The 16,137-nt window shown below is 46.6% G+C and overlaps 1 protein-coding gene across 1 annotated transcript in view; it reads left to right on the forward strand.

Annotated features, from left to right (window-relative positions):
* Window positions 1-16,137, forward strand: part of rheb (Ras homolog, mTORC1 binding) — a 128,568-nt gene that overhangs the window by 97,439 nt on the left and 14,992 nt on the right. The window contains exons 7-9 of the mRNA XM_038798445.1: window positions 537-593; window positions 696-743; window positions 5,325-5,406. Of these exons, the coding sequence (XP_038654373.1) occupies window positions 537-593; window positions 696-743; window positions 5,325-5,406 (187 nt within the window). The remainder of the gene's footprint in view (window positions 1-536; window positions 594-695; window positions 744-5,324; window positions 5,407-16,137) is intronic.

The raw sequence follows: 16,137 nt of genomic DNA on the forward strand, positions 1-16,137 counted from the left end.
TTTCGGCAAAGCTACCCTTCAAGGATTAGTCTCAAACCAGTAAGTTTAAAAAAAAAAACTCAACTTATTATAAATTTTAATGTAACTCAGTTGAAGTCGTAACAGTTATGCAAAGTTTAGAATTTAATTGTTTAGAGTACTTTATGCCCCTGTTTGGTACTGTACTTTCCTGGTGTTTGGCATCTCTAGTTCAGCTAAGTCAAAAGTGACCCACCTTTTTCCCCCTCCTTCCTGCTGCACATCCCAATCCCCCATACTTGCATTAAAGCCTATCCAGGGTCTTCGCTAATGTTAAGAGCGTGGCTTAGGATCAAGGAGACCTTATATAACATGCCTCTCTTAGAGGTAATATGTGTTTTGAATTTTCATAGTTGGTGAACTTTCCATAGTATACATATTCTGCCTTCAGAATAAAGGAGGACAACCTTGATGAGCATGGTTATGATAACCTGATGGTTGATGGGGTTTCACCCTTGACTCGGATGGATAGGATTGGATTCAAATGTAATTATTTAATTTTTTTTACATGTTGGCAGTTTTGAGGTGATCAAGGTTATTCATGAAAAATTGTTGGATATGGTGGGGAAAGTGCAGTAAGTAAAAAAAAAAAAAATTAAATCATTGTTTTCAAAATCTTTTTCCCCCGATTGTATTTTAACTTTGATTTAATCTATTGATTAACTTTTCTTTTACAGAGTTCCCATTATGTTGGTTGGAAATAAAAAAGATCTTCACATGGAAAGGTAAGTATTTTGTAACATGCCGATTTTGGAAAGTGTCAGCAGATAGAATGCTCCTCTGCAATGCACCGAACAAATAGGAGGGCAGTGCTTTTATTTGTCCATCTGATTCTGAGGCCTGCCTGAAAACCGCAGCCCAAAATGATCAGGCTGCTCGTTTATGTTTTTATTTAAGTTAAGAATGAAGATGCCCCAAAACTAACCACTCGGAAAAACACAAGACCATTGCAAAGTGGGTTATTTTTCCAATTTCCTGATCTTCTGTCTTCCATCTAGTGACATGGTCTGATTCCCAGCCATCCCTCATAGTATGGTCACAAATATTGCATGATTAAAATAAAAACATTAAAAAGCAATATTAATTTTATAAATTGAAAGGAACTGACCATGATCATCATTCTCTGAATCGTGAGCTAGTGTTTCCTAATCAAGAAATAACTGCTGGAAATTCATAAGTAAACTGTTTATAAGTAAATCTGCAGTTATGACTGTCAGGCTTACATAGTGCCTCAACTAAAATATTTGGGGAATTTTAAATATCTATTTGTTTATCTGCAAACAAAAAGAATAAGCTTGAAACTTGTACTTTTGTTGAATTACTCAGGAGCCTCGGGTGCTTATAGTTCCCTGATGTTTTATCTATGTCGATATTGCAGCCAATCAGTTCTCCTTCTCTCCTATGCTGCAAATTGATGTGAATGTTTGAGATTTGGCATTCTTGGGTTTGTTCTGATCGAATGCAAGGTGAAGACTTCAGCAACGTCTTTTTTTTTAATATAATTTTTATTGGAATTTTTTACAGAAAATATAAAACGTAACGACAAACAATGAAATGCAACAAAATAACCCATAATAACTGTATCACCCCCAGACCGTATCGACGCATGTATCCCATCCCCCACCCCCCCAACCCCAATGAACAACAGAAGAACTTAAAAATAAATTTAAATTAAATAAACAAACATAGTCATCGTCCGCGCCCCCCCCCCCCCCCCCCAACACCTTTTCCCTCCCCCTTCCCCCCCCCACCCCCCCGGGTTGCTACTGTCCCCGTACCCTATCGTTGAGCCAGAAAGTCGAGAAAAGGTTGCCACCGCCTAAAGAACCCTTGTACTGACCCTCTCAGGGCGAATTTGATCTTCTCTAGCTTAATGAAACCCGCCATGTCATTGATCCAGGTCTCCACGCTTGGGGGCCTCCCATCCTTCCATTGTAGCAAGATCCTTCGCCGGGCTACTAGGGACGCAAAGGCCAGCACACCGGCCTCTTTCGCCTCCTGCACTCCCGGCTCCACCCCAACCCCAAAAATCGCGAGTCCCCATCCTGGCTTGACCCTGGATCCCACCACCCTCGACACCGTCCTCGCCACCCCCTTCCAGAACTCCTCCAGTGCCGGGCATGCCCAGAACATATGGGCATGGTTCGCTGGACTCCCCGAGCACCTGACACACCTGTCTTCACCCCTAAAGAACCTACTCATCCTCGTCCCAGTCATGTGGGCCCGGTGCAGCACCTTGAATTGGATGAGGCTAAGCCGCGCACACGAGGAGGAAGAATTAACCCTCTCCAGGGCATCAGCCCATGTCCCGTCTTCGATCTGTTCCCCCAGTTCCCCCTCCCACTTAGCTTTCAGCTCCTCTACTGACGCCTCCTCCGCCTCCTGCATAACCTTGTAGATATCAGATATCTTCCCCTCTCCGACCCAGACCCCCAAAAGCACCCTGTTGCTCACCCCCCTCGCGGGAAGCGAAGGGAATCCCTCCACCTGCCGCCTAGCAAATGCCTTTACCTGCAGATACCTGAACATGTTCCCCGGGGGGAGCTCAAATTTCTCCTCCAACTCCCCCAGGCTCGCAAACCTCCCATCAATAAACAGGTCCCTCAGCTGTAGCTGTCTGATGCCCACTCTGTACCAACCCTGAAATTCCCCATCAATGTTCCCCGGGACGAACCTATGGTTCCCCCTTAACGGAGCCTCCATCGAGCCCCCCCACTTCTCCCCTATGTCGCCTCCACTGCCCCCAAATCTTGAGGGTAGCCGCCACCACTGGACTCGTGGTATACCTCGTAGGAGGGAGCGGCCACGGCGCCGTTACCAGGGCCCCCAGGCTTGTATCTCCACAGGACGCCCTCTCCATCCGCTTCCATGCTGCCCCCTCCCCCTCTATTACCCACTTGCGCACCATCGACACATTGGCCGCCCAATAATACCCCGAGAGATTGGGTCGCAACATGTCTTTTTAAAGAAAAATTTGATTTCATTTTAGCGTTACCAGCTTTTGTTTTTAAAAAGAAGCACGTGAATCTTATTTGTCCAAGCTGATCATTAATGGAACTTCACTCTAAATGTGGCCAATGTTTAATTTTTTCTCATACATCAGGCGTAAGCTTTCAGTTGTAACATGAGTAGGTAGAATGCTGGGGTGGTATTACCAAGAATAACTGGGTAATAACTCTAGCTCCATTGGTTCATTTGATCTCACTCTTAGCTTCTTTTCAAACAATCACTTGAACAGATAGATCTCATTTTGCCTTTTGAACAGTTTCTCTTTGACAAGTTTTGTGAGGAATGTATCCATTAGACGTTGGAACAGTTATTGACTGGAGTCTTAAAGAATACTGCCAGTGCAACAAGAAATCGTATAATGAATGTACGCATTTAGTATTACTTCAGGATCAGGCATTTTCACGTGCAAAGATCTGCATCATTTTTTAAAAACTAAAGTTTGTCCAAACCAACATATTTGTTCCTCAGCTGCATGTAGATTCATAGAGGGCAAGTGTTTAGAAACTTTTTATTATCATTTTCCAACTTCTGCTAAATATTTCCCATCTGATCCGTTTAAAAAGTTGTTTGGTGGTTGGTATCACCTTCTTCCCAGAAGGTTGAATGCTTTGGATCCCCACCTCTAATTGTCTCGTGCTGCTCTTACACTTTCTGCATCGGACAACTGCATCCAGTCCATTGGATCTGTCATTCATTTTCTCCTCTGCTTCCCCCTCGTACCTTTCCTGTGAATTTTTTCCTTCAAATACTGTCTACCATCTACTCTAATGATGTGACCAAAATACTATATTTTTCTTTTTGATCTTGTAAACTAATTTCCTCTTTTTGCAGCCATTTCCAGCAGTATTTGGTAGTCTTTCTCCCTGTGTAGAATATGCAGAACATTCACCTATATGTAGATAGATAGAGAAATACAGCACAGAACAGGCCCTTCGGCTCACAATGTTGTGCCGAACTTTTGTCCTAGGTTAATCATAGAATTTTGGACACTAAGGGCAATATATCATGGCCAATCCACCCAACCTGCACATCTTTGGACTGTGGGAGGAAACCGGAGTACCCAGAGGAAACCCACGCACACACGGGGAGGATGTGCAGACTCCACACAGACAGTGACCCAAGTCGAAATCGAACCTGGGACCCTGGAGCTGTGAAGCAATTGTGCTATCCACAATACTACCGTGCTTCCCTTAAGAACAAATTAATCTACACTCCATTATTTTACCCTAATCCATGTACCTATCCAATAGCCGCTTGAAGGTCCCTAATGTTTCTGACTCAACTACTTCCACGGGCAGTGCATTCCATGCCCCCACTACTCTCTGGGTAAAGAACCTACCTCTGACATCCCCCCTATATCTTCCACCATTTACCTTAAATTTATGTCCCCTTGTAATGGTTTGTTCCACCCGGGGAAAAAGTCTCTGACTGTCTACTCTATCTATTCCCCTGATCATCTTATAAACCTCTATCAAGTCGCCCCTCATCCTTCTCCGTTCTAATGAGAAAAGGCCTAGCACCCTCAACTTTTCCTCGTAATTCCTACTCTCCATTCCAGGCAACATCCTGGTAAATCTCCTTTGCACCTTTTCCAAAGCTTCCACATCCTTCCTAAAATGAGGTGACCAGAGCTGCACACAGTACTCCAAATGTGGCCTGACCAAGGTTTTGTGCAGCTGCATCATCACCTCACGGCTCTTAAATTCATTCCCTCTGCTAATGAACGCTAGCACACCAGAGGCCTTCTTCACAGCTCTATCCACTTGAGTGGCAACTTTCAAAGATCTATGAACATAGACCCCAAGATCTCTCTGCTCCTCTACATTGCCAAGCACCCTACCGTTAACCCTGTATTCCGCATTCATATTTGTCCTTCCAAAATGGACAACCTCACACTTGTCAGGGTTAAACTCCATCTGCCACTTCTCAGCCCAGCTCTGCATCCTATCTATGTCTCTTTGAAGCCGACAACTGCCCTCCTCACTATCCACAACTCCACCAATCTTCGTATCATCTGCAAATTTACTGACCCACCCTTCAACTCCCTCATCCAAGTCGTTAATGAAAATTACAAACAGCAGAGGACCCAGAACTGATCCCTGCGGTACGCCACTGATAACTGGGCTCCAGGCTGAATATTTGCCATCCACCACCACCACTCTGTCTTCTATCGGTTAGCCAGTTCGTTATCCAACTGGCCAAATTTCCCACTCTCTCATGCCTCCTTACTTTCTATATCCACTGCAAATCGTTCCAAATAGTTGATCATCAATGTGTTTTTTAAATATTATTTTTAGGGTGATCAGTTACGAAGAAGGGAAGAGTTTAGCTGATTCCTGGAGTGCTGCTTTCATGGAATCCTCTGCTAAAGAGAATCAGGTAAGAACAGTAACATTGTGGAGAAGAAGTTGAGCGGTTCGAGGCAATATTGTCCCTGCGCATGTATTAATATCTGTTACTGCTATGCCTTTCACAAAACTGGACTATCCCTCAGTGCTTCATAACCAATAAAGTACAGTCTTTCTTGTAATGCAGGGAAATCCAGTGACCAGTTTGTTCACAGCAAGTCGCTAAGAGCATCAGTGAGATAACTGACCTTGTTTTTTGTTTGTGGTTATTTGATAAATGGATCCCCTGGGTTCCTTGCTGTCCAGATGAACAAATTAACATCTTGTCTGAAACATGGCACTCCCAACACTGCGGCATGCCCTCATTGCTGCCATCATTGGTTATTTGCTGAAGTCTCAAGTGGCACTTGAAGCCAAGACCATTTGATTCTGATCTAAGCCTGCTGCAAGATGCATACATCCCTGTGCAGAACACCAGTGACAAAACTTCAAGTGCTGTATCTATTGCTTGAACTCTGAGGTACATTATTTGGAGAATCTGCACTCTATGGACTTTCTGCGATTCCAGACCAGACCCGCAACGACAACAGTGGCTAGGATACTGGACCAAAACCCTAATTTTAAAAAAATTTTGTAAGTCTGAGAGGAAAAGATTCTTCGCTTCAGGAGTGATTTCACGAAAAAATAGGGATATAGTATTTTAAAACAAAACTTTGTTACTAACAGCATTAAAATCTTTTAACATAATTATAGAGCACTTAAGGTCCAGATCCAGGTAAGAGTTTAAGGTCTCTGCCTCCACCCACCAACTTGTGCTTTGAATTCCAGACTCCCGCTACCTTCCATGTAAATGTTTTTCATCATGTCTCCTCTACACCCTCTGCCACTCTATTTCCCCTGGTTCTAGAATTTTCCACCCAGGGAAACAATTTTGTCTTGTCCACCCTATGTCTCCCCACAGAACTTTGTATACCTCAATTAAGTCACCCCTCAGCCTGTGGTTCCAAGGAAAATAACCCCAACCTACCCACACTTTTCTAACCACGGCAACAATCTTATAAACCTCCTCTGCACTTTCCCCAGAGCAATAACATCCTTCCTCTAATGTGGCGACCAGAACTACGCGCACTATTCAAGTTGTGGCATCACCAGTGGTTTATATGGTTTATACAATATTAACATTATATCCTTTTATATTCTATACCTCTACATATACTTTCTTCACAACCTTGTCTACTTGAAATGCTGATCTGATTCCGGTTCGAACCCCTGCAGAAACTCTGGCTGAATGTCTTCAAAAGCTGTTTTCAATTGGCTTGCTTCAGCTCCCCCTCTTCCTCAGACAACTCTTCACTGCTTTAAATACAGTTATGTGGGGATGCCGGTGTTGGACTGGGGTGAGCACAGTAAGAAGTCTTACAACACCAGGTTAAAGTCCAACAGGTTTGTTTCAAATCACTAGCTTTCGGAGCAATGCTCCTTCCTCAGGTGAATGGGAAAATACAGTTAATACATACTTAAATACAATCAATCTCTTAACTGAGAGCAGAACTGTTTCACTGTGCACGCTGCTTCAGCCAGATCAGAACTGAAGCTGAAAAATGCTTTCCCAAAAAGCCCTGATGTCTTAACTCCACCCAGCAATGGCATCATCTCACCAAGCTGAAAACTAACTCAGCAGAGAATTCCCTTAATCAAAATAAAATTACATTAGCCCAAGCTTGTACGATGGTTAATTGCACCTCAAGCTCCTAAAAGCTGTCTTCAAAACCAAGATTATTTTAAAAGCGTGACTGCAGACACACTCTAACCCAGGCTTTTGACCCTTTACCAAATACTTATAATCCAATATATCTAGAATCCTGCATTCATCACAGACTCTTTCTCAACAGCAAAGAGTTTAGTACAGAACCCCGCCCCCCCTCCCTCCCCCACATCTTATTCTTACCCTGCAGCAAATCTGTAAATTGGCCAATCAGTGTCTTTACTTTCTCAAACTCCCAGTAGCTATCAAGGTCAACTTTGCAAGTCGACTGTCCTTGTTGTGGTTGTCAACATCTGTTAATATATTGAATATATTTTTGCAGAGTGTTGTCCTCAGAATGTTGCAATGGACTTCACAGCCAATTAATTGGTTTTTTGAAAGTCTGACACTGTTATGTATGCAAACCGGAGGGGCGGCATGTGGCGCAGTGGGTAGCACTGGGACTGCGGCGCTGAGGACCCGGGTTCGAATCCCGACCCTGGGTCTCTGTCCGTGTGGAGTTTGCACATTCTCCCCATGTCTGCGTGAGTTTCACCCCCACAATCCAAAGATGTGCAGGTGAGGTGGATTGGCCACGCTAAATTGCCCCTTAATTGGAAAAAAATAATAATTGGGTGCTCTAAATTTAAAAAAACATGTATGCAAACCGTGACCTTTAACTCAGCATTAACCTACATTTCCAATAGCCAGCACCCTTCCTCGCATCCACTGTTGTCAAGATCACCTTTTCTACATCTCTATATCTTTATCTGCTTTCATCCCTACCCACTGAAGAATCCCAAGATAATGTTTAATCATGCTGAGGCGTAACTTTCTAAATTTCTGGAACCCTTGACACCTTCAAATCACCACAATTTACAGCTCATTTGAAATCCTCGCCCAGACAAAACCTGCATTTCTATTGCCTGTCCAAGATTTAGGTGGGTCACTGTAGCATTGCAAAACTTCAGGCATTTCCTCACTTTCAAGTTTTTTTACTCACTTCATGGCGATTCCTTTTTCCCCCCCATTTTTTTCAATCTCGCGTGGGGCTACTTCTTGTCTCCGATCCCTTCTGTGCCATTTGTTGTTTCTTGTTTAGACACTGTGCTCCTGTACTTGAAAATTTATACCTAGTAGCATCCTCCTGTCTTTCAAAACTCGTTACCTATATCAACCCTCTTTTTGGTTTCCCTTTTCTGTCTTGTTGACATCCACTAGCTTCAGTGAAGAGCCTTGTGAAATGTTCATCCGCCTGAGAAGCAAAGCTCTATGGATATTAAACGGTTGGTGCCGAATTGGATTAGGGAATTCAAGAGAAGCTACTTTACCCAAATACTGGAAAAAATGTGGAACTTGCTACCACAAGGAGTAGTAGGGCCAAGGAGCATTGATGCATTTAAGGGGAGTCTGGATAAACATGCTAGAGAGAAAGGAATAGAAGGATGTGCTGTTGTGGTTAAATGAAAAGGGTTAAGAGTGGGCTTGTATTGAATATAAATGCAGGCAGATTAATTGGGCATGCCCTTCACTCTCTTCTGTTCTGTGTATTTCTACTGGACTAACCAAGAGATTATTTTTGCACAAAACTCAGATGAAGAGAAAGATTAACATAATAAGCAATAAAGGTGTTCCATGGCATGGTGGCATTTGAAAATGATCACATTGTTGGTGATCCTGAATAGAAAATGATCCCAGATGAGTTTAATAATGAAGTCTGTTGAGATATTTCAGATATTTGCTGAATATTTTCACATTTACAGAATAATATAACATACAGTTCATGTACATAGTTCAAACATATCTGAAAAGTTCTCTATTATGTCCAAAATAAAGGAGTTGGACTGTGGGGTTAGCAGTTTCAGAGAGCTAACACAGGCATAATGGTGCAATACCCTCCTTCCCAGCTGTTAAATTCTATGATGCTAGTTGAATCTGAAACTGTTTTTACCTTTTCTTTCCTAAATTTTAAGCCATTCTCTTTTGCAAAATCAACTACTCCGTTAAACAAATTTGCATTTATCTTGTCTAGACCCTTAATGATCTTGAATAGTCTATCTTGTGTCTGTAAATGTCAGACTGGCACAAGTAAGTCCAAACGGATTCTCTGTGCCAAATTGAGGCACATGCCAAAATAGCTTAATTTTTAACTTACTGGTTATTTTTCCAATAACTATGTTTCTTTTTCTAACATTTGTGTTTGAATGGAAAAAAAGGCACATTATCAATTACTAAACCAGGGAGGTGAGTAGTGGTGGCATTGTCGGTGGACTGGTAATTCAGAAACCCAGATAATGCTCTGGGGACCAGGGTTCAAATCCCTCCATGGCAGATGGTGAAATTTAAATTCAGTGAAAGCCTGGAGTTAAGTCTAATGATGACCATCAATTGTAAAAACTCATCTGTTTCGCTAATGCCCTTCAGGGAAGGAAATCTGTCGCTCTTATCTGGTGTGCCCTACATATAACTCCAGATTCACAGCAATGTGGTTAACTCTTAAATGCTCTCGGGGATAGGCAAATGCTGGCCTAGCCACATCCCAACAACGAATAAAAAAAATCTGTCTCGAGTCAGTGGAGGGGTTAATGTATTAGTTGACAGGTGCAGTAAGTGGGGAGGCTACCTACCAATTAAGAAATGGCCTCTTCAGAAGCTGATTTTGAAACCGGTTGTGTTGCTTCAAAATATGTGAGTTTTTGAATGAATTGAATAAATAGCTTCTGGGAAAATATTAACGGTGATGATAAGAAAATATGTGATTTTTGTCGATTTAAAATGTTTGTATGGCATGTGTGTCGCTCAGTACCATTGATCCATCTCCACTGAACTCGTTGACCTACATCGGCTCCTGGTTAAGGAATGCATCGATTTTAAAATACTCAACCTTTTCAAATCATTCCATGGCCTGCTATGTAAGGCAGGGTGTTGAGTGTACTTTCTAATACAAGTCTGAAAGCAGAACTTGCAATGATTGCACAGTTTCACAACTTAACTATCCATTTCTCTAATACAAAGGTTTTAACATTTACCAAAGTGATCTTTGATTGGGAATTAAGCAAACCCCCATATCATAGGGTTACAGAAGTGCAAGATTTGAAGAATGCACTATTGCATAGTTCTTTATCATCGAATTTACAGTGCAGAAGGAGGCCACTCGGCCCATCGAGTCTGCACAGGCTCTTGGAAAGAGCACCCCACCCGAGGTCAACACCTCCACCCTATCCCCATAACCCAGTAACCCCACCCAACACTAAGGGCAATTTTGGACACTAAGGGCAATTTATCATGGCCAATCCACCTAACCTGCACATCTTTGTACTGTGGGAGGAAACCGGAGCACCCGGAGGAAACCCACGCAGACACGGGGAGGATGTGCAGACTCCACACAGACAGTGACCCAAGCCAGAATCGAACCTGGGACCCTGGAGCTGTGAAGCAATTATGCTATCCACAATGCTACCGTGCTGCTGCTCCTTTTAAATGTCATGCCCTGTCAATGTGAATTCAGTGGAAAGTAGAAAATTGTCCATAATTTTGTTGAGAAGTTCAATGTCTGACATTGCAAAAGGGGCTTCATGTAGTAATGATACTTTAGAGCAGGGGTGGGCAAACTACGGCCTGCGGGCCGCATGCGGCCCGGCAAAGGTTTTTATGTGGCCCGCCAATGAGGTGCCCGGAATCATAACCGGCATTTTTGAAAAGCCGCCGGTGAAAAGCCGCTGAAGTAAATGCGCTTATTCAATAAGCGCATTTACTTCAGCGGCTTTTCCCCGGCGGCTTTTCAAAAATGCCGGTTATGATTCCGGGCACCTCATTGGCGGGCCGCATAAAAATGCGCCTAGTGGGGTGGATGAGTGGGGCTGCCTTATTGGTCGGTTTAGTTGGGTGTGCGACCAATAGGAGTCCAGGTTACAAACAATAAGCCTTATTATTGTTTGTAACCTGGACTCCTATTGGTCGCACACCCAACTAAACCGACCAATAAGGCAGCCCCACTCATCCACCCCACTAGGCGCGTTTTTATCGTTGACTCGGCTAGGCTGTGCTTCTGTCAGTGTTAAGGATCAGCACAAGTAGTACGATGTTGGGTACATCGCGGCTAGGAGGGGTCCTAGCCGGGGGGGGGGGGGGGGGGGGGGGGGGACACCGGGTTGCTGCTGGAAAGACCAGGGACGAGAAGGGGAGAGCCGGGGGGGTGGGGGGGGGGGGGGGCCATCGCTATGGGAAGCGGGTCAGAAAAGGAGGGATGACCCGGGGCGAGCAAGGGACAAGACATGGCTAATCGACAGGGAGTAGGGACGGGTCGCTCAGCGATCCGATTGATCACGTGGAACGTAAGGGGGCTGAATGAGCCGGTTAAAAGATCAAGGGTCTTCTCACACCTGAAGGGACTGAAGGCTGATGTAGCAATGCTGCAGGAGACTCATTTGAGGGTAGCAGATCAGGTCCGCCTGAGAAGGGGGTGGGTGGGACAGGTGTTCCACTCAGGCTTGGATATCAAGAACCGGGGGGTGGCGATTTTGGTGGGAAAGAGGGTGTCGTTTGTGGCGGCAGAGGTGGTGGCAGATAAGGAGGGCAGGTATGTGATGGTGAGGGGTAGGTTGCAGGGAGAGAGTGTGGTACTGGTAAATGTGTATGCCCCGAACTGGGACGACGCGGGTTTTATGAGGCGCCTGCTGGGCCTCATCCCGGGACTGGAGGCAGGGGGCCTGATCATGGGAGGGGACTTTAATACGGTGTTAGACCCTGGGCTGGATAGATCGAGTTCCAGGACGAATAGGAGGCCGGCAGCGGCAGAGGTGTTAAGGGGGTTCATGGAGCAGATGGGAGGGGTAGACCCATGGAGATTTGGTAGGCCTAGGGCGAGGGAGTATTCTTTTTTCTCCCACGTCCACAGAGTGTACTCTAGGATCGATTTTTTTCGTATTGAACAGGGGGCTGATACCGAGAGTGCAGGACACGGAGTACTCGGCCATTGCGATATCGGACCATGCACCACATTGGGTGGACGTGGACATGGGGGAGGCGCGGGATCAACGCCCGTTGTGGCGCCTGGATATAGGGCTGTTGGCGGACGAAGAGGTGTGCAGAAGGGTGAGAACGGGCATTGAGAACTATCTGGGTACGAATGACACAGGTGAGGTGCAGGTGGGGACGGTCTGGGAGGCCTTGAAAGCAGTGATTAGAGGAGAGCTGATCTCCATAAGGGCACACAGAGAGAGGAAGGAGAGGCAGGAAAGGGAGAGGCTGGTGGGGGAGCTCCTAGAAGTAGATAGGAAATATGCGGCGGCACCAGAGGAGGGGCTATTAAGGGAGCGGCGTAGCTTGCAGGCCAGGTTCGACCTACTGACCACTAGGAAGGCGGAAATGCAGTGGAAATGGGCGCAGGGTGCGGCGTATGAGTACGGGGAAAAGGCGAGCAGGATGCTGGCACACCAGCTTCGTAAGCGAGATGCAGCCAGAGAGATTGGGGGAGTGAGAGAGAGTGGTGGGGACGTAGTGCAGAAGGGGCAAGAGGTGAATAGGGTCTTTAGGGACTTCTATAGGGAATTGTATAGGTCTGAACCGCCGAAGAGGAGAGGGGGAATGAAGAACTTTCTCGACAAATTGGGGTTCCCAAAGGTACAGGAGGAGCAGGTAGAAGGGTTGGGGGCGCCGATAGAGCTGCAGGAGCTAATTAAAGGGATAGGCCAGATGCAGGCGGGGAAGGCGCCGGGGCCGGATGGGTTCCCGGTGGAGTTTTACAGGAAATTTGTGGACTTGGTGGGTCCAGTGCTGGTGAGAGCCTTTAATGAGGCGCGCGAGGGGGGGGTTCTGCCCCCAACAATGTCGCAGGCCCTGATCTCCTTGATTTTGAAGCGGGACAAGGACCCGGTCCAGTGCGGGTCCTACAGGCCCATCTCCCTCCTAAATGTTGACGCCAAGCTGTTAGCAAAGGTCCTGGCAACCAGGATAGAGGACTGTGTGCCAGGGGTAGTCCATGAAGACCAGACGGGGTTCGTGAAGGGACGCCAGCTTAACACAAATGTCCGGAGATTGTTAAATGTGATTATGATGCCAGCAGTGGAGGGGGAGGCGGAGATAGTGGTAGCGCTGGACGCGGAGATGGCATTTGACAGGGTGGAGTGGGAATACTTGTGGGAGACGTTGGAAAGGTTTGGGTTTGGGGAGGGATTTATCAAGTGGGTAAAACTGCTCTATTCAGCTCCGATGGCGAGTGTGGTAACAAACGGGAGGAGGTCAGAATATTTTGGGCTCCATCGAGGTACTAGGCAGGGATGTCCCCTATCCCCCTTACTCTTTGCATTAGCGATTGAGCCGTTGGCGATGGCACTGAGGGGTTCAGGGGGGTGGAGAGGACTGACAAGGGGAGGGGAGGAACATCGGGTCTCGCTCTATGCGGATGATTTGTTGTTGTATGTGGCAGACCCGGAGGGGGGAATGCCGGAGGTAATGGGGATACTAGCGGAGTTCGGGGACTTTTCGGGGTATAAATTAAATCTGGGGAAAAGTGAGGTCTTTGTAATACACCCGGGAGACCAAGGGGAGGGAATTGGGAGGCTCCCCTTCAAAAGAGCAGTTAAAAGTTTTAGGTACTTGGGGGTGCAGGTGGCAAAGAACTGGGGGACCCTCCACAAGTTGAACTTTTCCAGACTGGTGGAACAGATGGAGGAGGAGTTTAAGAGGTGGGACATGGTGCCGCTGTCGCTGGCAGGGAGGGTGCAGTCAGTTAAAATGACGGTCCTCCCGAGGTTCTTGTTTTTGTTCCAGTGTCTGCCCATCTTCCTCCCCAGGGCCTTTTTCAAGAAGGTAACGAGTAGTATCATGGGGTATGTGTGGGCACATGGCACCCCGAGAGTCAGAAGGGTCTTTTTGGAGCGGAGTAGGGATAGTGGAGGGCTGGCGTTACCCAACCTTTCAGGATATTACTGGGCGGCAAATACATCGATGGTACGAAAGTGGATGATGGAAGGGGAGGGGGCAGCCTGGAAGCGCATGGAGAGGGCGTCCTGCGGCAACATAAGCTTAGGGGCACTGGTAACGGCACCATGGCCGCTCCCTCCCACGAGGTATACCACGAGCCCGGTGGTGGCGGCCACCCTCAAGATCTGGGGGCAGTGGAGGCGACACAGGGGGGAAGTGGGAGGTCTGATAGGGGCACCACTAAGAGGGAACCACAGATTTGCGCCGGGAAATACAGGAGGGGGATTCCAGAGCTGGCAGAGGGCGGGTATTAGACAACTGAGGGACTTGTTTATAGAGGGGAGGTTTGCGAGCTTGGGAGAGCTGGAGGAGAAATTTGGGCTCCCCCCGGGGAACACGTTCAGGTACCTCCAAGTGAAGGCATTTGCCAGACGACAGGTAGAGGGGTTCCCCGCGCTTCCCGACAGGGGGGTGAGTGATAGGGTGCTATCAGGGGTCTGGGTCGGGGAGGGGAAGATCTCGGACATCTATAAGATTATGCAGGAGGTGGAGGAGGGTACCAGTAGTGGAGCTGAAAGATAAGTGGGAGTTAGAGCTGGGGGAACAGATAGAGGACGGGACATGGGCAGACGCCCTGGAGAGGGTCAACTCGTCGTCGTCATGTGCGAGACTAAGTCTCATTCAATTTAAGGTACTGCATAGAGCCCACATGACGGGGACAAGGATGAGTCGGTTTTTCGGGGGTGAAGACAGGTGTATTAGATGTTCGGGAAGCCCTGCGAATCATGCACATATGTTTTGGGCATGTCCGGCACTGGAGGAGTTCTGGAAGGGGGTGGCAGGGACGGTGTCGAGAGTGGTGGGGTCCAGGGTCAAGCCAGGATGGGGACTTGCGATCTTCGGGGTTGGGGTGGAACCGGGGGTACAGGAGGCGAGGGAGGCTGGAATATTAGCCTTTGCGTCCTTGGTGGCTCGGAGGAGGATCTTGATTCAGTGGAGGGACGAAAGGCCTCCGAGTGTTAACACCTGGTTAAACGACATGGCAAACTTCATCCAATTGGAAAGGATCAAATTCGCCCTGAGAGGGTCGGTGCAGGGGTTTTTCAGGCGATGGCAACCCTTCCTGGACCTCTTAGATCAGAGATAGAAACTGAGGCCGTGACAGCAGCAACCCGGGAGGGGAGGGGAGGGCGGGAGGGAGGGGGGGGGGAGGGGGGACAACAACGAAGGAAGTGCGGTAGCGATGGTGGCACGGGCAAGGCCTGCCCGAGGACACTGCCAGAAATGATAAATTGGTCTGACTGCCGGTTCGCCGGCGGGGGGGGGGGGTGGGGGGGACGCGCGAGTAGGGGGTGGGGGGGACTTTTTTTTGTTAAGTAGGGGGGTTTGACTTTGTTTTGCTATAATTTAAATGTAAATGTAGGGGGGGTTAAAATGTTTGTATTTTGAAAAATTTCTTCAATAAAAATTATTTTAAAAAAAAAGGATCAGCACAAGCAACTTGACACCTGATTTCAACAAACTGGTAAATGATTGCAGTCAGATGCATCATTCTCATTGACATTGTTCTGTTACTTACTGAGTTGCTTTGTTTTTCAAATAAATGTGCTTTTTTTTCTTTAAAGACCTTTTATTTTGGCTATTTAAAATATTAATTATTTTACTTGATATACTATGCGGCCCTTTAAAATTGTGAATTTCTGAATGTGGCCCGTGCACGGAAAAGTTTGCCCACCCCTGCTTTATAGTGACTTTAATAAACGTGCAGAAATTCTGTGGACTAATCCTATTTTACTGCTTGTGAAGAGATTTGGGTTGACGTTTTCACGCATGTTTTTTTTGCAGAGTGGGTGATGACAGTGGTTTTGAAAGGGAGGGGAATAGTATCTGAGGGGAGAGAACCAAGTTAGGTAGCATGAAGGCTAGGGAGAGAAGTTGAGCGGTCAGCAATTTAATAGGAACGTGGTTGAGAACAAGTAGTAGATCTGTGGACATGAGTTCGGAGAGGCATGAGAGGAGATGGGGAAAGGGGTTCAAAAAAGAAAATCCTTGGACGTGAAGGAAGTAAAAATATTTCAGCCTTGTTCTGTTGAG

The sequence above is a fragment of the Scyliorhinus canicula genome, chromosome 5, assembly GCF_902713615.1.
Source record: "Scyliorhinus canicula chromosome 5, sScyCan1.1, whole genome shotgun sequence".
Classification (NCBI taxonomy): domain Eukaryota; kingdom Metazoa; phylum Chordata; class Chondrichthyes; order Carcharhiniformes; family Scyliorhinidae; genus Scyliorhinus; species Scyliorhinus canicula.